At 39.3% G+C, this 24726-nt stretch overlaps 1 protein-coding gene across 1 annotated transcript in view; it reads left to right on the top strand.

Moving 5' to 3' along the window:
- The first annotated feature begins 3770 nt into the window (after window positions 1-3770).
- The window catches only part of cdk6 (cyclin dependent kinase 6), a 56817-nt gene continuing 35861 nt past the window's right edge, over window positions 3771-24726 (top strand). The window contains exons 1-4 of the mRNA XM_067410804.1: window positions 3771-4106; window positions 5580-5911; window positions 10324-10459; window positions 18814-18981. Coding sequence (XP_067266905.1) covers window positions 5688-5911; window positions 10324-10459; window positions 18814-18981 — 528 coding nt within the window. The 5' untranslated portion in view covers window positions 3771-4106; window positions 5580-5687. The remainder of the gene's footprint in view (window positions 4107-5579; window positions 5912-10323; window positions 10460-18813; window positions 18982-24726) is intronic.

Genomic DNA, 24726 nt, shown 5'->3' with positions numbered 1-24726 from the left:
GAGTAACATGAGGACTATCGAGATCACTTTCACAAATGCTGCCTCCATGTGTGGCTGAATCTGATTTGAGAAAGCTGATCTGCAAGGCTGCTGTCGGGCCGACTGGTGTCTGGTCAGAAGTGTATGGGGTGGAAAGGTAATCTGGTAGAATGTCACCTGTTCTCCAATGGAGAGAGTCTCTCTTACATAGACAGACTGATCCCCATCTGCCACTCAAGCTTCTCAAATAACCGCAGAGATTGTCATTTAAAAAGCACTGATAGTGTATGATTGGACCCTTTCATCCAGTCATTGTAACGATAAGCAAAGCATATGCAAAAAGACACATAAGACGATTGAACTCGTGCAACAAATGGTATATATACTTTCTCTATTTAAAACCTCAAATCCCAAAAGCCGGAAAGCTTTAACATTAGCGAGGCAACAGAATTCGCATCTCCTGATGCTTTTATGCAGTACTGTGCGACCTTTACCTTGTTCATAATACACAATATAAACATGAATATTGTGAAGGGTGTCCAAAGAGTCACTGAAAAATAGTTCTTTTAGAAGTAAAAAACAGGAAATTCTCACCGCATTTACATATTCGCCCTAAATTGTTCACTTTTGATTTGAAGCATGTGTTTGTTTTCATAAACCATTAAAGCTTTTACTGGGAGACAATTAAAATGCCTTGGTAAGAGATAATTATCTCAACCACAAAATTCCTTTTCATCCTTACACATAAAGACAAACGTTAAAACAGCGTGCTTGTCCCCAAGAATGATTTAATGTTAAACATTTTGATCATATTTTCTGCAGTCTTATTTTATGTATCCATTCAGTGACTCATCTGAGTCTTGTTTTATGACATCCGTCTCGCACAGAACGTGCAACTGTTTCTTCTTTTTCAAAATGACTACTTTGGCATGGCTCAAAGGACAGTGAGCATACCACACACAAACCAATTTAATTGTTTTGTTTTTCACTGCCTAATAAGCATGTGTATGCATCGTAATGTATTCAATCTGGGAAATGGCTCTCAGAGCTCATTTAAAATGAACAATCATGATGCATAAATGTACAGGGAAGCCTTTGCAGTTATTGGTTTAGAGCCCATTGTGTGTAAAGTGTGCTTTGTGATGCAAAAAAGTTGAATTTTAAGTTGACAAGAGGGGGCATGCATGGGGAAACTGTATTGGCAGACAAACCTACTTCAAACTCATCATCTGCCCCCATGCCGAACTGCTCTCACTCAAATCAACAAGCGTTCGGTTTCTCTGAATACTGAAGACGAGCAGACTCATTCACCTCATCGAACCACAAAGCCCCCCCACTATACAGTTCATTTAGGAAGATTCACCCATATTCTCTGCCTGATTGACTTCTTTTTGTTTTAAAGTGCAATAGAGGAACCTGGCTTTCATATGGCTTTGAAATAAAATATAAAATGAAAAAAGCCTTTCAGTGGAACAAACACGCATACATTTACCGGCCACTTTATTAGGTACACCATGCATCGGTTTGGACCCCCTTTTGCCTTCAAAACTGCCTTAATTCAGATTCAACAAGGTCCTGGAAACATTCCTCTTAGATTTTGGTCCATATTGACACAATAGAATCACGCAGTTGCTGCAGATTTGTCGGATGTGCATCCATGAAGTGAATCTCCTGTTCCAGCACATCCCAAAAGTGCTCTATTGGATTGAGATCTGCTGACTGTGGAGGTCATTTGAGTACAGTGAACTCATTGCCATGTACAAGAAACCGGCTTAAGTTGATTTGAGTTTTGTGACATGGTGTGTTATCCTGCTGTAAGTAACCATCGGAAGATGGGTACACTGTGGTCATGAAGGGATGGACATGGTCAGCAACAATATTCAGGTAGGCTGTGGCGTTTAAATGACACTCGATTGGTACCAAGAAAATACACTCCATACCATTACCACCAGCCTGATTACGACAAAAATCCATAACATCTGAAAGTCGCAGCAGAAATCAAGTGTCATCAGACCAGGCAACGTTTTTCCAGTCTTCTGTTGCCCAATTTTGTTGAGCCTGTGTGAATTGTACCTCAGTTAGCAGGAGTAGCACCCGGTGTGTCTTCTGCTGCTGTAGCCCATCTGCTTCAAGGTTGGATGTGTTGTGTGTTCAGAGATGCTCTTCTGCAGACCTCGGCTGTAACGAGTGGTTAAGTTACTGTTGTATTTCTATCAGCTCGAACCAGTCTGGCCATTCTCCTCTGACCTCTGGCATCTACCAGGCATTTTAGTCCACAGAACTGCTGCTCACTGGATATCTTCCCTTTTTTGGATCATTCTCTGTAAACCCTAGAGACAGTTGTGCATGAAAATCCCAGAAGATCATCAGTTTCTGAAATACTCAGACCAGCCAGTCTGGCACCAACGGCACCAACAGTCTGGCCATGGCACGTTTAAAGTCACATAAATCACCTTTCTTCCCCATACTGAAACTCAATTTGAACTTCAGCAGATATATCTACAAACCTAAATGCAATTGCTGAAATGTGATTGGCTGATTAGATATTTGCGTTAACAAGCAGTTGAACAGGTGTACCTAAAAAAAGTGGCCTGTGTATGTATGTATGTATATATATATATATATATATACATTAGTGGTCAAAAGTGATGTCTGGCTTAGGAAAATTGACATCTTTACAAATTTAAAAATTTGCTAAAAGATTTTGTAAGCATATTGCGTAGTTGTGACTGGAGTAAATTGTTTTATTTCTGATAATGTGAGGACAATTTTTTGTCTGGCTGTCATACAAAGAAATTATGAACACATGCGAAAACAAGAGAACCACTGAAATATTAATAACTGATTATATCGTAGTCACTGTGAGCTTTTTGTTTTTCTATGTATTTTTTTTATTTTTTTGTATAATTAAATAAATACTGGTACTGTAGTTTGTCCTTTTTTACCAAATAATTTTGTCAGATAAATACTTTAACCAAGTTTTCTTCTTCCCTCTTATTTAAAATATGAAAAAAAAAAAAACTATTTACCTCATATTTTGATGGCTTAATCGAACTTGTAGGTGACAAAATAGATGCATAAACAGTGTCCAACAACTTGTGAATAGATTTAGCTGTTTTACCAACACATGTGACAGTAAAATAATGCACTAAACATCATAATATGTAACATAAAACTCAATAAATGTACATATCTGCTAAAATGATAAATTATTTACCATCATTTTTCATTCACAAAGAAACAATATTTTATGCAATTTATAACCTTTATAGTAAAATTACATGCAATTTCCTGTTAAACTACTGTATGTTTATGACTAATAAAGTTTTTACTGTAGCATTTCCCCCTATAAAACATACACATTTGGTGCATCTCAGCTTATCAATCCGCAGTGCAAAAGCTTTATTTTTACCAACCTGATTTAACACGTTAAAGAAAACCAATGATGCGATTCAAGATTGCAGTGCAGTTATTGATAAGGTAAATTTACTGTATGCATTATTTAGAAGAGGTCATCCGTTGCCTCACTAATGTGGATTTTCAGATCCACAAAGTTTCCATTAGATGCATCCAATAACCTTTCCGCGTCCCAGCTCTTTCCCCCGCGGTGATCCCGTTTTGACACCGAGACAAAAACAAAAAAGCAGTATGAATGGTGAAGGAGCGAGCAGGCAGGGAGAAAGCAAGAGGAGGCGGTTAGTCTTTGTAGTCGGTGAGGAATGCGGAAACGCTCCTGCTCTGTGTCAAACTGCTCTGAAGGGGGTCAAGGCACATTCAGCCAGCGTGGGAAAGCGAGGAGGAGACCGAGCACACACACACGCTGCATATTCCTGCATAGATGGGAAAAACATAAAGGGGGAAGGACGGCCACAGCAGATCGATGAAAATCAGTCACTTTTTTGTATACACTCTGCTTTCTTGAGGGACCGATCAGACGTTCTTTTACTTGATCTGCTGTTGCAGTGGTACTGCTGGGAGATGGGGCTTAGCGCGTGCACCATCCGACTACCTGTGTGGCCCGTTGCGAGGACACTGCACGAGCTGTGATGCGTGTGGAGACGCTGGGAAAGTTACTGAAGTTTATGAATGACGCGACTCTCCGGGAGGAATATAGGCTAACAAACGGGGTAACTATACTGGCCAAACTCCTATTCACTTGTGTTACTTATATCATTGGACGTTCATTGCGCGTTTGTACGCGCATGCACGCACGCGAGATGGTTTATTAGAGTAAGCAAAAGTAGGCGCTTTAGTTCCAGAGTTTATTGATATGCACAGCTAAACAATGCAATCAGTAGATTACCACGTGCTCAAGGCTGTGTGGCACAAAGAAGAGTAGGACTTGTCATTAGAAAGCTCAGATCGTTTATCTTTTATTGACAATAAGCGCACGTGTTAGATTCAAAACTTGACTTTATTGCAATCGCTTACTGTACGGAGACGAGTTATATTAAGCACACCTGAGTTGACTCAAAGGTTAACGAGTAATTCTGTGTTAGTGACGTGAAGAAGTTCAAGTTATTAAAAAAATAATAAAAAAATGCAAATCATGATTTAAATAGTTTTTTTTTTCCTGTGTTGAACGTTAACTTCTGAATTAAACGCTGTGGTGATGTTATTTTGATATTATTTTATTTAAATAAATTTGATTATATATTTAAAATCATTTTTACTTTGAGTAATATATATGTCTCTATATTTGTGGGGCTTAAAATAAAAAAACGTCAGGGTGGTCTAACTGTTCTGGAGGAAAAGTCCTGTTAAAAGACAATTTTAGCTTACTATTTACTTTTACTATTTTTTAGTATTTTGAATTATTTAGACTATTTAAAGTTGTGTTTTTTACAGTAGGCTTATTATTGATTGATTGATTTAAAAAAAAAAAACTGTCAATGTGGTCTAACCAGCATGCAAGAAGCCATTTTGTTGTCATGTGACACGAAAAAACTATAAATCAGGAAATGATGTCACAGTGAGGTCCCCTGTATAGACGCATAACTGTCATTATTATTATTAATAAATGTACATATTGACTTTTAAATGAAAAAGCACGTTTTGTTCAAGTCAAATTGAGTAAAAAAAAATAACTTTTCATATTTTTGACTTGAAAAATATTTGTGGGGAAAAAAAGGACACTTGAAAATATAAACACTCTTTGAAAATGATTAAGCTGTATACAATCACATGACATATTCAAGCTGCAAAGTATATATTTTTTTCTTGATGGTAATGCCACTTGATTAAGCTTTATGATTTGTAGCCTATGGTATGAAACCAACTTGAATGCAAAGGTTGAAATTATAAGAATTTAGCAAATGTGCCAAAACTAGACCTTTTAAAAGTTTTTTCTTTTATATTATTCGAGACATCATTCACCCACATTCTTTATTACTGTGTGGACTCCAGATATAGCTATGTTGATATATTAACTTGACTTTTCTTTATATTTGGCTATAAAAGCGGCTTAACTAGCTTTGTGTATGTTGTATATTTATGGTTTAAGACACATATCTGTTATCTTTAGTTCTTAGATAAGCTTTGATTTAACTTTGATCACATTGGTGTTTACCTCTGCCTCCTTTTGTGCTCGCGCTCTACAGGCAGTGCACGTGCCAGCGCCGCTCTCCCAATAATGCCTTTGTGAAATATCCGCGCGCTCGTCACGTTTCGGGATTCCCCGCAGTACCTCGCCGTGTGAGAAAAAAAAAATGGACAAAGAGAGCTTAGCCCAACAATATGAGCCGGTGGCTGAGATCGGCGAAGGTGCATATGGAAAGGTGTACAAAGCACGGGACTTGAAGAACGGGGGCCGCTTTGTAGCCCTGAAAAGAGTTCGGGTGCAGACCGAGGAAGAGGGAATGCCGCTGTCAACAATCCGCGAGGTGGCGGTGCTGAGGCAGCTGGAGTCCTTTGAGCATCCCAATGTGGTCAGGTAAAGGAAGGGAAGGGGAGGGCAGGGGGGTCCTGTTTTATTTTGTTTATAAATGATAACTTCACATACTTCCTCTTGTTATATGCGTTTCCTGCTAGGGTGTAGGTTTGTTTGAAAGTTGGACATATTACAAGCAGACAACCCTGATATTATAATTTTTTAAAACAAACCAGTGATTAAAGGACTGATGCAGAGGACATTAATCACATCCAGAATGTTGTTAAGAAAATGAAAATAACATTATTCCTCATATGAGTAGTTTCATTTCCTGTATGTTTTTATACCCCACAATATTAAAGGTGCCATAGAATTGAAAATTTAATTTACCTTGGCATAGCTGAATAACAAGAGTTCAGTACATGGAAATGACAGAGGGTCTCAAACACCATTGTTTCCTCCTTATGTAAATTTGATTTGTTTAAAAGACCTTCGAAGAACAGGCGAATCTCAACATAATCATCAACAGATCATTAATATGTACGCCCCCAATATTTGCATATGCCAGCTCATGTTCAAGGCATTAGACAAGGGCAGCCAGTATTAACGTCTGGATCTGTGCACAGCTGAATCATCAGACTAGGTAAGCAAGCAAGGACAACAGCGAAAAATGGCAGATGGAGCAATAATAACTGACAAGATCCATGATTACATGATATTTTTAGTGATATTTGTAAATTGTCTTTCTAAATGTTTCGTTAGCATGTTGCTACTGTACTGTTAAATGTGGTTAAAGTTACCATAGTTTATTACTGTATTCACGGAGACAAGAGCCGTCGCTATTTTAATTTTTAAACACTTGCAGTCTGTATAATTCATAAACACAACTTCATTCTTTATAAATCTGTCCAACAGTGTAGCTTTAGCCCGTTAGCCACGGAGCACTATCAAACTCATTCAGAATCAAATGTAAACATCCAAATAAATACTATACTCATATGATCTGATGCATGCATGCAGCATGCATGACAAACATTTTGTGAAGATCCATTTTGAGGGTTATATTAGCTGTGTGAACCTTATGCAATGTATTATAGAGTTGCGAGCTCAGGGGGCGGGGAGCGCGAGGATTTAAAGGGGAAGCAGCCTGAACTGGCGCATATTTAATGATGCCCCAAAATAGGCAGTTAAAAAAAATTTATAAAAAAAAAATCTATGGGGTATTTTGAGCTGAAACTTCACAGACACATTCAGTGGACACCTTAGACTTATATTACATCTTGTGAAAAAGCATTCTATGGCACCTTTAAATATGTTTGCTGATATCAGAGGGTATTTCACTCAAAATCCTGTCATTCACATGACATCGCAGCAATAGAACTTAATCAGGGTAGTGTCATATTTAAGTTTTGACAGGAATAAAAGCGAGGCTGTGACGGACAGAAGAACAGTGCGTTCAATGTATTGCACTGTTGTTTAACAACATATATTTTTCAGCTGACAACTTTCATTAGACAAAAACTCAATAAAACGGTTTTGAAAGTTGTGAGTAGAGTTGTCAAAAGTACCGACCACGATACCAAGTTGGTACTGTAATTTTACAAATGTGACACTTTGAGTGCTGTTGAGCGGATTCGTAAACACCTCTGATTGGCCTTTGTGTTCATGTGCTCATCAGATATTCTGTGATTGGCTACAATGATCAATGCACGGGAGTGTTTGAATTTAAAAGCATCTTGAAAGCGAGAACAGGAGCGTTTGAAACGCCGGTCTGCTGATAGACGCCTGCTTTCAAACACTCCCATGTGTATCTGTGTAAGCGCTCGGTGAAGACCATCATTGATGTCTATTTACAACATGTTTTTGAAGTGTTGATCATTGTAGCCAATCACAGACAGGTTTAGCGCATGAACACAATTGCTAATCGGAGGTGTTTACGAATCCGCTCAACAGCGCTCAAAGCGTCACGTTTTTAAAATTTCAATAACGACTTGATGTCACTGTCAATACTTTTGACAACACTAGTTGTGAAAATTATGTGGTCTAGGACCTTTATACAGTGTTTGCCATTGTAAGTACCACAAATTTATCCCTCACATCCTTGTTTTCATCTACATCAAATTCAATATGGCATCTAAACGTAACCACAATGATCCAATCAGTCCCCAATGTACAAAATGAAGTCCCCTCCTACATTTTTTTTCTTGTTCAAGAAGCCAATTCCCTCAGCTATACATCACAATAGTGAAGAAAAGACTATAGCAACTTCAGTTTCATGCCGACTTTAAGTACTGGCGGTCATGTAAACGGGAGATCTAGTAATAGGCGAGATAGCATGGCAGCTGTCACACGTTCCTTTAAAACACTTCACCAGAATGATTTCTAGTGTGTAGGCATTTCACACCCGTTATTTCCTGTCACATCATTTTGCCCTCATCGACCCTTGTTCAAGGGAGATCCCCGAAGAACTTCGAAGACACTCCCCTAACAAGACACGTTTTTTCCAATTGAAGCTAACTGCAAAATTTGGTGGATTAATCTCCATCAGTTTGTTTTGTTATGGAGCAATGTGTGGGTTTTCTCAGGTACTGAAATAACTCAAGTGTGGGGAGCTTGTAATTAAATTCACAATAGACTGATATATTGGGCAATTTGAGATTACTGGCGTTGGATGATAGTCATGCTAATTTAAGAGCAATGAGTAGTTTTCAGATTTTTTTATTGAATTGTGAGTAAATATGATTTAGAGTTACTTTAATTTGAGCATTCATGCAAATCTTTTGCAATATTATCACCATTGGCCCCTGATGCAACCATATCTGTCAATCACTAGCCACCATAATGATTAAATAAGTAATCTTTCCAATGTATAAACATGTTAAAAAAGCTAAGCACCTTCTGCAAAAGATCATCTAGTCAACCCAAACATTTAGGATTAGGATGTCTGCAAGGAACAGCTATGCGGGTCCCATTGTTTTGATAATTAGATTGTCAAATGCAAATGGTACCATTGACGCGTGCACCTCTCTGACAATTCACCTTTCCTGGGCAACTGAAACGATATCCATTGTTGACCTTTATGTGCAGATGTGAAACCATTGTTGCGCAAATATCTGTGAGCAGTCGGCCGTCTTTCTCGACAGCGAATAGATGCATTTTAATTCCTCATTGTCTGTGTCTGGCATCAAGGTCGTCTTGTATTGTTTTGGTAATGTGTGTTGACTTTTTTCTTTTTTAGCTTGGTAGCTTATGAATGTCAAAATGGGGAGGTGGAAAATCACCGATGTCCCTATCAGGAGAGTTCTTGCAACTAATGGATTGAAGGGCTTATCTACATTCAATTGATGACAGAACTCACGTCATTGGCTGGCCTAACTCAAGGCCTTAACCTTGGCATGGAGCATTGCGCACTAAAAGCTGCTGAACATGCGCACTTCATTCTTTTGACTAGACCAGACAAGGTCTGGATTGCAAATGTAAATTTTGGTGGTTTGTAATTCGTCCATGGATGCAGATGAATCTTTTTCATGTATAGGTTGTCAGTTTGCTTTTCCCCTTTGCATTATTGACAACAGCGTTTGAGGTGCATGAACTTGTCAAAAAAACCTGATGATCATGTTCTTCAGCATGATTTGAAATGATCCAAAGTGTATCTTGAGGTTCAATGGAAGAACATGATTTGTGCCATAAATTTGCACATTTGATTAGTGACCTATTTCTCATCCACTTAAAACTGTTCTTTCATTGGGGTTCCAGACTTTTGAACCCCAATGTATTTTTGAGTACATAAAGTATATTTTTGTAGAGTGCAAAGTGGAGAAGAGAATGCAAGAAGAAACTTGTTTTAAATTAAACACTAAAGGATGTAGGGACTCCTATAGGGTCGTGTGTTTGGAATGCTGTGAAAGTGCAGGCAACCTCTCAATGCTTATAATGAGAATATTATTCATGCCATATGTTTTGTTGGTTAAGAGGCTTCATTGTGGAGGCACAATCTGGATTCCAGCAGAAGCGTTTCCTGGAGAAGTTCAGTTTATGATGTCATGGGATCGGGTAACTTACCATGAAAGAATCTTTTCGTAGATTAAGGATACTTGACTTTGTCTGTCACTAAAAGTCAGGGATAATTCATTATCTTCGCAAGTGATTATCTTCGAAATTTGAGAACTCATCCCCTTCTGTCAAATATCTTATCTTGTGATATAGCATGCATCTATGTCCTTGTAGACCAATTTTAGTTTTGGGATTTGGCCCTCTTGCATTGAAAGGTCTTGCCAATGTCAGCTTGAGGACAGTATAAGCTTGTCTTTTTGTAGAAGGTTTCTGCTCCTTTGAACTCCTCATCGAAGATCATATTGTAAAATCATATTGCATATGCCATTCAAATGTATTATATGAACTTGTCAAAGGTGATACTTAAACACTCAAACAGCTTTTAATGAAAGTGTTCTTGATTATGCTTTTCCCTCATCTAGGTTGTTTGACGTATGCACAGTTTCCAGGACTGACCGGGAAACCAAACTAACTTTGGTCTTTGAACACGTGGACCAAGATTTAACCACATATTTGGAGAAAGCACCTGATCCAGGAGTGCCACCTGAAACCATAAAGGTACCTTCATACCAGCAGATTCATCTCAGCACTTATGATCAAGCAAAGAAACTGTAACCTGATGCTTTTAGCCCAGAACTGTAAAGGTTAAGGTCAACATGAAATCAAAATGAACCTTTTTTAATGCACATATTTAATGTAAATCCTAGTCTTATTGTGCACAATTCATAATTATTGTTTCATATGATTTTAATCAAAATATAAACATTTCCTCTGCCTCCTAAAACAACTTTCCTTATATAATATCTTCTCACGTTTTACTATACAGTTTTATTCTTAAAGGTGCAGGAAGTGATTTCTGAGAAACACTGTTTAAAGTGGATCGGACAGAGCACCAGAACACACTTGTAGCTAATCAGCATTAAGGGGCGTATACACTCATTAGGGGGGAGGTGCCTGTGTTGCATAACATATTTGTGGATTTGGGGGCGGAGCTATCAAGATAGGGGTGTGGTCCTTTTGGGTAGGGGCATGTTTGTTTTGGTGATTTCAAATATCAACAGTTTCTCAGAAATCGCTTACTGCACCTTTACCCAAGTCTGATTATGGAAGTAAAGCGGGTTGCAACTAATTTCATATTAGCTTTGTTTCCATCCACCTATTTTTATTTGCATTTTGGGATGTTGCATTAAAAAAAAACACTGGATGTAAACTCCTAGATGTGTATAATTTCTAAAAATGTGCATAACTATTGAGGTGGATAAATTTTTTATCCGCTGAGAAGACAATGGAAACACATTTACCAAATAAATTCCTAAATGCGTGGATGTGGATGTAATTGGATAACTGGCCTAACCAGCAGAGCAGTTTCACTGCACTGCATCTCAAATGTTGGTTTAATCATTTTGAAATGCTTGAGCCAAAGGCCCTTGTCTTGTTGACTCACAATGGCCACTGCGTACGCAAGTCCACACGACCGTAGAGTGTCCCATTCGTCATTTTAGCTTTCAGAAGGGTGCTCGCGAGCGCCCCCCTATGTGCCCTCGATGCGCACTTCTGCTGAGCCCGCAAGTCTGCGAGCTACGCAGAGGACTTCTAACCGGCAGTCAAAGCGGCATTACGTCACGAAAGTTCAGACTCAGAGGAAGACCGTGATGGTTTAGGGTACCATTTGGGATAGGGCCAAAGTCTGTCATCAGAATTATTTTGTATAATGACCTCCCAGAACTCTCTCATAATTGTGTTCCTAAACACCAGGCATCTGAAAGCAAGATAACATGACAGCATTTATTGCATTTCGTCTGCATGCTCTGAGATGCAAGTCTTTTATGATGGAGGAAAAAAGAGCCACAGTGGCTTCCTCAATTGCAGCAGCTTCCATTTTTATTACAGATATTTTGTGTCAGTTTCCTAGGAAGTGATGGTTATGTTCTCTTAAACCAGGGGTGTCCAGTCCTGCTCCTGAAGAGTTTAGCTCCAACCCCAATTAAACACACCTGAACAGCTAATCAATGTCTTACTAGGAATACCAAAAACTTACAAGCAGGTCTGTTGAGGCAAGTTGGATCTAAACTCTGAACTGTGGCCCTCCAGGACATAGTTGTACACTCCTTTATTGACTATAATAACTAGCTTTTGGCAGATATCCGTACGCATTGATTTGCGACAGAAGAGAAACCCCTGACTCGACGCATGACACGATGATGAACGTGGAAGCGCAGAGGATAGAGCAAAACAAAACACCGGTCATGACTTCTAAAATGAGAAATTTTATAGAGAAATGTCAGAGAATTTCAATAGAAGAGGAGGTGGAGTTTGTTTCACAGCGTTATTTGTTAGAACCGCGAGAGGCGTCTAAGCTTACGTTACTCCTACATCCTACGTCAAACATCACGTCAGGGGGTTACTCTTGTGGCACAAGTTGGCTTGCGCAGTATGTGTACGGTCGTCTGCCGGAAGCTAGTTATTTTAGTTAAAGTTTTAAATATGGATATTTCGCTTCAGAAGGCTTTTATTAACCCCTTGGAGCCGTATGGATTATTTCTTCAATGGATGGACAATTTTTTTTGGGGCTTCAAAATCACGCCCCCCATTCACTACCGTTATAAAGCTCTGAAGAGACAGGATATTTTTAAATATATGCCAGATTGTTTTCGTCTGAAAGAAGATAGTCATATACACCAAGGATGGCTTGAGGGATCGTTTTCATTTTTGCGTGAACTATCCCTTTAAAGCAGATTTTATTTCCGTTCTCTGTAATTTTACATTTACATTAATGCATTTGGCAGACGCTTTTATCCAAAGGGACTTGCCTTGCATTCAAGGTATCCATTTTATCATTTCTTGCTTTCCCTGGGAATTAAACCCATGACCTTGGCATTGCTAGTGCCATGCTCTACTGTTTGAGATACAGGAAGGCTACTCTGTATCTTCTTCAAACAGCTGTTTATAAAATCAAATAAAAAATAGGGACATCTTTTTTTTTATTTGTACTTTGAGGCCTTTAAGAAAAAAATGGGTGTTTTGGCATTCTAAGTCAGCAGATGAAGGATGGAGCTCCCTCAGATCACAGAGTCTTGTCCTTTTGATGGGCAGTGCATGTGGTGGATGGGCTTCTAATTAAAGGCTTGGGTGCCTGTATGCCTCTATTTTCATTCAGCTCTGGCTTTCACCAAAGATTGGCCAGAGGAATGTTGTTTCAGTTTATGTGTGCATGCAAAGCGTTTGTGTAAGTGGCCTCCCTCTCAGCCTTTCACTAGTATAAACCTGTGGACTACAAGGGGCTTCCTTAAGTCATTCAAGCCAGATATCATTTTCCTTAGACTAGAAATAATCCTGCTGCGTGTCGGTGTCCTCTTACGTTCATCTGGAAAGGTTTGAGCGGAAACGTTGGATTTGTTTTGTCCTGATCATCTACTCTCCTGTAATCTATTTTGACTTTTTCCCACATGGTAGTCTTACAAATCCATTCATCATATTTCGCTACCTCTCCCCCTAGGACATCTTGCATTGAGCGCTGGAACGAACCGTATCTCTCTCTTTGTCATTTGTGCCAAATTGAAATAGAAACAGAAGCTATGAAACATTTGGGGTTTCCTAAGGGGTTTCCTTTGTGAGTTTTGTGTATCAGTAAGGAAGGATTGTGTATCGAAAGGGACTTTCGAACATAACGCAGTCTTGGTTTGAGATAAATGTGCGGTTTTGCATTTCCCCAGTGATCTGTTATATATCAATTATTTATTTTCTAATTTCTAATAAATTCTGTTCTTTTGAATTTTCTGTTCATCAAAGTATCCAAAAAGTATTGTCTCCACAAAAATATTAGGCGGCACAACTGTTTACAACATTCTTCATAATAAATGTTTCTTGAGCAGCAAATCAGCATATTAGAATGATTTCTGAAGGATCATGTGACACTGAAGACTGGAGTAATGATGCTGAAAATTCAGCTTTGATCGCAGGAATAAATTATGTTATAATATATTAAAATAGAAAAAATATTTTTAAATTGTTTTTTTTAATTTTATAGTTTTTACAGTTTTTTTATCAAATAAATGCAGATACTTCTTTCAATTATATAAATTATATAAAAATGTATATAGTTTTCCTCACATTGTTAAAATTAAATAGAAAATAAAGTAAATTAGCAGAGATGATATTTTTATATGTATAAATGAGTAACCATTTATACGCTCTAAAAAAAAATAGCTGTAACAAATTTACTGTTTTCCATTGAAACGGTAATATACTACCGTGAAAGCAATGCATTTTGGGTAATTTTATCTGTCATTTTCGAGAAAGTATGACAAATATTAGCCAGAATGCATTGTTTTTTACGGTATATTACTTCTATATATTACAATGCATTCTGGATAATTTTTCATTTTCGAGAACGTAACTTATAGGCTACTTTCTCGAAAAACAAGAAATATTAACCAGAATGCACTGTTTTTACGGTATATTACTTCTATATATTACAATGCATTCTGAGTAATATTTTTTGTCATTTTCTGTGACAAATATTGCCCAAAATGCATTGTTTTTACAGTACATTACTGTTTCAATGGAAACAATGTTTTACTGTGTAAATTTGTTTCTTTTTTTTACAGCTATTTTTTAAAGTGTAGTCAATGTATGCAATACACAGGCTTCCAGAGTCTGAATATTTTAACCTAAGAGCTTGTGAATATGCATTAGTGAGATTTCATTTTGTCGGGCCACACAAGCATCAGATAACAGACATCAGTTGCAGACTGTGCGGCCCTCTCAAAGATGCCCGGCAACCTTATTCACCACCCTCCTCGGGACACCAGATTGCAGAGGTCCCAGCCTCCACCCCATTCCAGCCCCCAAACTGCCCACTCCTGCCCCATTTCAGACCCACCGCATGCTAATTGATGAGAGAGGCCCCGGGAATCAAATGAGCTGGAAGGAGATCAAGCGGCTGGCCCTGTGTTGGGGAGTGCGGCTAGGCTCTCCGGCCCCGCGCCTTCCCGAAGCCTGTCTCTGGCCCATAAAGGAGAGCCTAATGAAGCATGGGGAAGGAATTACACTAACGCTAACTGGCAGATGTCCTGCATTGTGCCGGGGTACAATAAACAATATGGCTGCCTCTCATGAATTAGCATGAGAAAGGGGGGTGCCTTCTGGAAGCTCTGTTTTGACTGCTGTTTTTGGGGAGTTTTTTTTTCCACTCTATCCTCCTCGGCTTTATTTCCTCCCTTTTTCTGAGAAGAGGTACTTTAGGACAGGTGCTATCAAATCTTTCCTTTGTTTCGATTGTGAATGCCTCTCAACAAAGCCTGGTTATTTCAGGTTGGTAGTGTTGGTTTTATTTTAAGGCTTTAATGTTTTGATTGTAAAATGCGGTTCCTCTGTTGTGTGAACAGCATGTTACAACAAAGGACCTTCTCCGAGGAATCATTCAGATTCCACCTGTTGGGTTACTCCTTTTGAGATTACAATAACAGATTGTATGACAGGTAAATCAAGCTTGATTTTCCACTTAACTAAAGTGCTTTCCAGAGTATCTCTAAAGCAGATCAATCATAATTACAATGAAAATAGTAACACCCCTTAAAGTACTGTTAATAATTGAGGAATCTGCACCCGCAGAATTCTCCAGAATTCAAAAGGCCTTCATTTGCAAATGAAGCATGTGTTCATACATTGGGGCTAATTATTACTTATTAATTATGAATTATTTCTAACGTTCAAACGTTTTGGGTCGGTGCGATTTAAAAAAAATAAAAAATAAAATGCTCACCAAGGCTGCATTTAATATGCAGTAATATTGTGAAAAATAACTGCAATAATATATTTTAAGATGCAGTTTATTCCTGGGATGTCATTCAGTGTCACATGATCCTTCAGAAATCATTCTAATATGCTGATTTGCTGCTCAAGAAACGTTTACTACTATTGACGTTGAAAAAAATTGTGCTGGTTAATGTTTTTGTGGAAACTGTGATATTTTTCAGGATTCTTTGGTGAATAGAAAGTTTAAAAAAAAGAATAATTTTGTAATTTTATCAGTGACTTCACCATCACTCTGCATCCTCGCTGAATAAAAGTATTAATTTCTTCGACCCCAAACACTTGAACAGTAGTGCATATTTATTATATAATATTATATTAAGCCACCACTTTATGCATTTTAATGACGTAATCTGCAGATTTTCCTCCAAAAGTGGTGCTGAAAATGTGCACATTTGTCATGATAATTAGATCACACGTCCATAAAAGCTACACAAGTACTTAATAAGTATTTAGAGGAGGCGAGTGTTTATCCTCGGGTCACGCTTCTGAGGTGGTTGTGTACCTTTCCTTTTCTTTTCACTTTTGTCTCAAGCAAAGTGGGCCAACCGTGGGCCATTTTAGGCCAAGACAGAGGAGCTGGTAGGGGGTGATGCCGTTTTAGGAGCTCCCAGAATAACTGCCTGTGCCTGAAGGTCTGAGAGGTCATGGCTGGATGGGCATTCAGAAAGGCTCCTTGTTTATGCTGGCTGCCTGACTCTAACACACGCGCGTTCCCTGGTGCAGGCCCCCAGCACACACATTGTGAGGACCTCTGTCCCCTTCCCCTCGCCCGGTCTGACTCGCGCCGTTTGCAGTTTTCTGCTTGAGTGTGCACCCCATTGTTTCAGTGGTTTTAATCACTCACCAGCTGGTTGGGGAATGAACAGTGCTGTGGGCTCAGATCCATGTCACTTGTGAGGTCTTGGCAGCGGGTTTCTCAGGGGTAGGCTGCCACCGCTTGATACCTCTGCTTTGGAACAAGTCAAGCAGCAACTGTGAGCAAATGCTCCCCGCTCGGCACTCCAACTCCACTTCTTTTTCTCTCCCTTTCTTATGCACAACCCCTTTTTTTCTTATCTGTTTTTCAGTTAGGGCTTCCACGGCCATTATTGTCAGTTTCTACCAAAGGAAATGGCAGTTAGGTTGCTGTCTTTTTCCCCACCTTCTCTTGAGTTTCAGTATCATGGTCTGATTTCATATTGGCCCGTAGGCAGAACGAGGCTATTCACAATTAGCTGTGATCCCGGAACAGCTGCAGGGAAGCGGAGGCCTACAGGGATGGAGCCTTACGGCAGCGTGTCTTTCCTGCTCAGCCATCATGTTCATTATTAACATCTGCCAAACTTGAACTTTAAAGAGACATGCTCACTTTTTCCCCCCTCCACACATATATATGTATTACACCCCCTTTGAAAAGTAACATTTTAAACAATATCTCAATGAATACAAAAACAATTTCCAAAATGTTGACAAGACTATGTTAATATAACATCTGTTTAACTTATAACATGAAAGTAAGGTAATAATATAACTTGGATTACACATTTTTCAGTTTTACTCAAATTAGGGTGATGCAAAAGTGAGTACACCCCACAACAAAAACTACTACATCTAGTATTTTGTATGGCCTCGATGATTTTTAATGACAGCACCAAGTCTTCTAGGCATGGAATGAACAAGCTGGCAACATTTTGCAACATCCATCTTTTTCCATTCTTCAAGAATGACCTCTTTTAGAGACTGGATGCTGGATGGAGAGTGATGCTCAACTCGTCTCTTCAGAATTCCCAATAGGTGTTTGATTGGGTTCAGATCAGGAGCCACTGAATCACTTTCACCCTGTTCTTCTTCAGAAATCCAACAGTGGCCTTAGATGTGTGTTTAGGATCATTGTCATGTTGGAAAAGGGCACAGAGTGATGGTAGCATCTTCTCTTTCAGCATAGAGCAGTACATCTGTGAATTCATGATGCCATTAATGAAACGCAGCTCCCCGACACCAGCAGCACTCATGCAGCGCCACATAGGACACTGCCATCACCATGTTACACTGTAGGAACATGCATTTCTCTTTGTATTCCTCACCTTTGCGACGCCATACAGTTTAGAAGCCATCAGTTCCAAAAACATTTATCTTGGTCTCATCACTCCAGAGTATAGAGTCCCAGTAGTCTTCATCTTTGTCAGCATGGGCCCTGGAAAACTCTAGGTGGGATTTTTTGCGCCTGGGCTTTAGGAGAGGCTTCTTTCGTGGACGGCACCCATGCATGCCATTCCTCTGCAGTGTACGCCGTATTGTGTCACGGGAAATAGTCACCCCAGTTTGGCTTTCTACTTCTTTAGATAACTGCAGTGAACTTGCATGCCGATTTTCTTCAACCCTTCTCATCAGAAGACGCTCCTGTCGAGGTGTTAACTTCCGTGGACGACCTGGACGTCTCTGTGAGATGGCTGCAGTTCCATCTTTTTTAAATTTTTGTACCACTTTTGCTACAATATTCTGACTGATAAGTAAAGCTTTGCTGATCGTCTTGTAGCCTTCACCTTTCCCAGGTCCTGTGACATTTCTCTTCCATGTGCTGCCATTGCTGACAGCATGAAATGGGAAGGGGTTTTAACACCCTTTTATAGTCAACTGTCTGCTGGACACCTGTGTAATGAATAATTAGACTCACCTGTGGTTGAATTCTTGTTAAATTAGACATTTGTAGTCTAAAATTTAGCTTTGCTCCAGAGACTTTCAGTGGGGTGTACTCATTTTTGCATCACCCTAATTTGAGTAAAACTGAAAATTTTGTTCTCTACCTTTTATATTATTAACCTTACTTTCATGTTATAAGTTAAACAAATGTTATATATAACTTAGTCTTGTCAACATTTTGGAAATAGTTTTTGTGTTCATTGAGATATTGTTTAAAATGTTACTTTTCAAAGGGGGTGTACTCATTAACGCTGAGCGCTGAAGAAAAAATATATATATGTATATAATATTAGATATTCTCTTGAGCCTCTCTTGGTACTGTTCCATCTGTTTTTTTGATCCACTTCAGGTTATTAAAATATATTTTAGACTTATATATTTGGAGTGGCTCAGGTCTTTTGGTCTTGTTTTGGCAGGATATGATGTACCAGCTGCTGCAGGGTCTGGATTTCCTCCACTCTCACCGTGTGGTTCATCGAGATCTTAAGCCTCAAAACATTCTAGTCACCAGTGGAGGACAGATCAAGCTGGCTGATTTTGGTCTGGCGCGGATCTACAGCTTTCAGATGGCTCTTACTTCTGTGGTGAGTAACGGGGTTGCACAACTGTCTTCCATAGTGAATGAAGCAGTACTATTTGTTAATTTTACAGGATGTCACACAAATGCTTCACACACACACGTTTCACTATATTAGTGAGGAAATTGCATAGACTTCCATTGATTTTATATGATTTTTTTTTCTATCACCTAAAAAACCAAAACCCCTTCCCTTAAACCAACCTACCCATCAAAGATACATGCATTTTAACATTTTAATTAGTGAAGACCAGTAAAATGTCCTCACTAGTCGGCTGTCATAATATTTCACGATATAAGTGAGGTCATTTGGCCCTCACAAGTATAGCCAAACACACACAATAATTAATGGATGAGACCCAATGTGTAAAGCCCGGGACACACCAAGCTGACGTCAAAGAACTTGCAGTGACGAAAGCTGACTGCGTTGTCACCTCTTGTCGGCTGCGTCTTGGCCAAAAAGCTGCGCTTGAACACACCAATAGGACTAAAGGAGACCGTCAACTAGCATGTGCGCTCTGCGCCTGCATGTAAATATCTGTCTATATCAGCAGGTGTTATTAGTCTATTTTCACAACATTCAAAAATGGAAACGGAAACTAGGACTGCAGATATACAAACCGTAAACAAAGCTTACCATTTTGAATATCAATTATGCCAATCAATTTCTTCATTCCAGTCAGCTCATGTTATTATGAAAATATTCGTGCATTGAATTCTCGTGTAAGATGACATAAATTTAGTTTATTCTCGTGCACTGACTTACTGTAGCTTGTCAAATTTGCCCCTATTTGGGTGAGATCAAAAACCGCCATTTTGTGTGTCCCTTTAAATGCAAATGAGCTGCTGCTCCCGGCCCCCTTTCCAGAAGAGGGCGGAGCTTTAACAGCTCGTGCTTCAATTGCTCAACAACAGCAAAGCTGGAGAATCTCACACAGCCAAAATGAGGATTGTCAGTAACGGTGTTCAGCCTTACATTGTTCAAACCGGAGTTGACACTGATGGAGAGACTCGGGAAGAAGTTACAAATTTTAGAATGAAACTGGACGTTTCTGAATGGTTAGTGGATAAATTTATGTGGTTGCTGTAGAGTTGATTCAACTCATCCACTAGCATGTGCCGTCATGTTAATCTTTTGTGCAAATCCAGCATTGAATTGACCCTCGTTTGTGAAGCAGTCCGGCGTAAAATGACGGCATGTCAACAATACTCTACTACAACAACGTTTCCTCCTCTCTAAAGCAGCCCAACATGGCCTCACCCACTTTGTTGCGTGTTCCCAGGGGCGGGGTTTATGTAAATTTTGTGGTTTGTGATGTCACTAACCCGGGAAAAAGCTCTGTGTAGTCCCTATCAGCTGTTTGTTGTAGTCCTTAAAAAGTGATTTCTTGTACAGAAAACATCTCCCTTTGAGCATTGTAACTTTGCAGATGTTGTTTATGCTCAAACAGCAACATTACACACTAACTAAAGTTTAAAAAAGTGAAATCATAATCAAGGACCCCTTTAATTCCCCTTGTGTACATTATGCAGATGACACAGCAAACTCTGTCTTGGTCTACTGTAGTACAGTATAGACATCTTCGATGTCCTCTTCATAGCTTCTAGGGGTGTGACATGCCATCATACAGATAGATCCCTTGAGACACATATGGATGATGTCCAATCAGATGTGGTAGCACTGAAAGGCCACCCATCAGACATGTGCCTGAAAGCGAGCGCATAATGTGTAAAATGATCCCTGCTGTCCTATGTCTTTGGACGCACAAAGTGACCTAAGCTGAGATGAAACGGACTGCGATTGAGTCCCATCAATTCCCTCCTGCCATTCTTTGAAGTCACATTCTCTTGAGGACGGCTCTGATGTCAAAAGATAGCACATAGGCTTTGAACAGTCATTGTGGGTTTTTTTTTTTTTTATGCTGCTTAGAGATCTTGTGCAAGTTAAGTCACTGGCTATTTTAATTTTTTTTATATTTTGCGTATATTTTACATGGCTGATTTATCACATTCTGTACATTTTAGTCAAGATGTTTACAGCGAATATTGAATTTCTCCTATCTAATTATAGTCGTTACCATGGCCATATCACATGCACAAGGGAGTGCAAGAGCATGCTACATTAACCCACTTTTTTCACATCTCATTCAGTTTGCAGATTCTGAATGACTGCCAGCGCCTTCTGTCAGTTGTGCGGTTTCGGTGGTTTTGGTTGCTGAGCAAAATAACTTTGTTTCAGTTCTTTAATAAGGGGCTGCTGGCTGTTAAATCGTTGGGCGGGTGATTCTCTGTGAGTTCACCTGGGAATCTACCACTAGAAAATATCCCCACCGTTTCACCCCACCCCACATATACTGAGAAAAAAAAAAATCGTGCAGTAGATAAGGCAGGGGGGTGCTTACAGTGATCATGGACTCTCTGGCTCTCCTGATTAATGTTCCTGTGCCTGGAATCCCCCTATCACCCGCCCTTCAAGCAGCTAAAAAAAATCCATTTCCTCTCTCTCTTGGCAGTTACAGGAATGTCGTTATTGTGTATGCAAAAGCAGACGTGCTGTTATGGCTTTTGGCTCCTTGTTCTATGACAACATACAATGTTAGCTACTAGTTTGCCATGCTGACATAAACTGTACATTAGAAGACTTGAGAACTGCTGAATGGACCAAACACGGTTGGCTGAGTCATAACTGCCCACCAGAACTCTTGCGGAATTAAGATGATTCAAAACAGACTACCGTTCTCAATGCAAAGGGGTTCAGTCAGGCTGTTTATATGAAGTAAATGATACCTGTTTTGCATAAAGCATAAAGGAATATCCCCTTTGGGGGTTTTTGTGCAATGCCGTATTTGTCACTTCTTACCAAATATTATATGTATATATTTCACACCGATTTACAGAATATACTTCTTTTTGTCATTGTTGTTAAAGGTGTTAATAGGAACTACTAAACTCCGCTTTAGAGGTTTCCCACTCTGCCCACGCCATGTAGATGAGAAACACTGAGCAGTGTTAAAAGTATTTGAGTAATGTATATAGTTACTGTTCTTAAAGAAACATTTTCCAACTCCCCTAGAGTTAAACAGTAGAGTTTTACCGTTTTCGAATCCATTCAGCCGATCTTCGGTTCTGGCGGTACCACTTTTAGCATAGCTTAGCATAGTTCATTGAATCTGATTAGACCGTTAGCATCGCGCTTAAAAATGACCAAAGAGTTTTGATATTTTTCCTATTTAAAACTTGACTCTTCTGTAGTTAAATCGTGTACTAAGACCGACAGAAAATGAAAAGTTGCGATTTTCTAGGCTGATATGGCTAGGAACTATACTCTCATTCAGGCGTAATAATCAAGGAACTTTGCTGCCGTATCATGGCTGCAGCAGTGCAATGATATTACGCAGCGTCTCTCACTTGACTCTCCTGTAGTTAAATCGTGTACTAAGACCGACAGAAAATGAAAAGTTGCGATTTTCTAGGCTGATATGGCTAGGAACTATACTCTCATTCAGGCGTAATAATCAAGGAACTTTGCTGCCGTATCATGGCTGCAGCAGTGCAATGATATTACGCAGCGTCTCTCACTTGACTCTCCTGTAGTTAAATCGTGTACTAAGACCGACAGAAAATGAAAAGTTGCGATTTTCTAGGCTGATATGGCTAGGAACTATACTCTCATTCAGGCGTAATAATCAAGGAACTTTGCTGCCGTATCATGGCTGCAGCAGTGCAATGATATTACGCAGCGTCTCTCACTTGACTCTTCTGTAGTTAAATCGTGAGAGACGCTGCGTAATATCATTGCACTGCTGCAGCCATGATACGGCAGCAAAGTTCCTTGATTATTACGCCTGAATGAGAGTATAGTTCCTAGCCATATCAGCCTAGAAAATCGCAACTTTTCATTTTCTTAGTACACGATTTAACTACAGAAGAGACAAGTTTTAAATAGGAAAAATATCAAAACTCTTTGGTCATTTTTAAGCGTGATGCTAACGGTCTAATCAGATTCAATGAACTATGCTAAGCTATGCTAAAAGTGGTACCGCCAGAACCGGAGATCGGCTGAATGGATTCGAAAACGGTAAAACTAACCTGTTTAACTCTAGGGGAGTTGGAAAATGAGCCTATTTTCAAAAAAGGTGGAGTGTTCCTTTAAGTATCTTTTTGGCTACTAAGATTTTAGCGATGTTTTCTTGTCTAAATTTTTGAATAAATATATGTACTCTTTACTCCAATACGTTTGTGATGAGTAATACAATTACTCATTACATTTTGTGCTGTCTCGTGTAGTCAGACCTGGCGGTAGAAGGTCTGGAATCCATAGCAGCTTTAATTGGCCAAGGACCGCCCAGAGGCCGTCTGACTGACATGTAAAGCAACCAGTCGCAGTTCGTTTTGTTACGTGTCATGTTTAGGGGCATGAAAATGTAACATTGATGTTCCTACAATAACGTTTAAAACTCTAAACACGATTGCTTACTACTTCCATGAGGGGGTTTGGCATCACGGCAGCTTTGTTTCCAGGTGGACCATTAAAGAATGCGTCACACACCTCTCCAGAGCATCCTGTAGAATTAAACCAATCAGATGACGACTTTGAAAATCCTGAAGAGTTTCCAGTTAAAAGGGATAGTTCACACAAAAATGAAAATACTGTGATCATTTACTCACCCTTTAGTAGTTCCAAACCTGTATGAATGTCAGATCTCGCCCCCACTTACTACCATAGTAGGAAAAATAAATACTATGGTAGTCAATGGGGGCGATATCTGTTTGGTTACTGAAATTCTTCCAAATATCTACCTTTGTGTTCAGCAGATCAAAGGCATTCATACAGGTTTGGAACTACTTGAGGGTGAGTAAATGGTGAAAGAATTTTCATTTTTGGGTCAACTATCTCTTTAAGTGTGCCATATGCAAAAGAAGTGATATCGCCATCTACAGGGCACTGAAGGTATATCTTGTGCGTTTTGCCCTTAACCACCCAAACTTGTCAACGAGGCTACTTTTTGTATGCAAGTGCATTAGAAGGTAGTATGTCCAGTGCAGGTAGGCTTTGACTTATATTGAAGAGACATTTTTGAAGGATATACTGGTTTACTCATGCTTTTCTGAGCACTTAAGTTTAACTGAGAGTTGAGTGTTTGTAGACATTTAAGAGGCTGTTGTGATTTATTTTAAGGTGTTCAATTTTAATTTGATTTTAGAAAATAAATGTGATTGCTCTCCTCACCACTCAACGGTTTCTTGTTTTTCACTGACATGTCTCTTAGGTTTTGAGGACTAGTGCATCTTTGAGCCAACATTCAGTACAAGTACTGTTAAAATTTACTTTAGTCGAATTGGAATTGGTGACTTGGAGTAATTTTCACTCTAAGGTAGGGCTGGGCGATATATCGAATGCTTTTGTCACGCGCATTTCGTCAGTAAAGCCGGTTCCCTGATTACCGCTAAATCACCATCACCTGCTTTCAAATGAAGTGGCATTTAATAGATAGAGCCGTAGTTCACTGATAAGCCACGCAATATCGCGTTCAATATCGACGGCGATTTATATCGTTATTGAACGCGATATTGCGTGTCTTATCAGTGAACTACGGCTCTGTCTATTAAATGCCGCTTCATTTGAAAGCAGGTGATGGCGATTTAGCTGTAATCAGGGAACCGGCCTTACTGACGAAATGCGCGTGACAAAAGCATTCGATATATCGCCCAGCCCTACTCTAAGATATCTGTACTTTTACTCGAGTATGGT

Source organism: Chanodichthys erythropterus, chromosome 15, assembly GCF_024489055.1.
Source record: "Chanodichthys erythropterus isolate Z2021 chromosome 15, ASM2448905v1, whole genome shotgun sequence".
Classification (NCBI taxonomy): domain Eukaryota; kingdom Metazoa; phylum Chordata; class Actinopteri; order Cypriniformes; family Xenocyprididae; genus Chanodichthys; species Chanodichthys erythropterus.
This window is presented reverse-complemented; position numbering and strand designations above follow the sequence as displayed.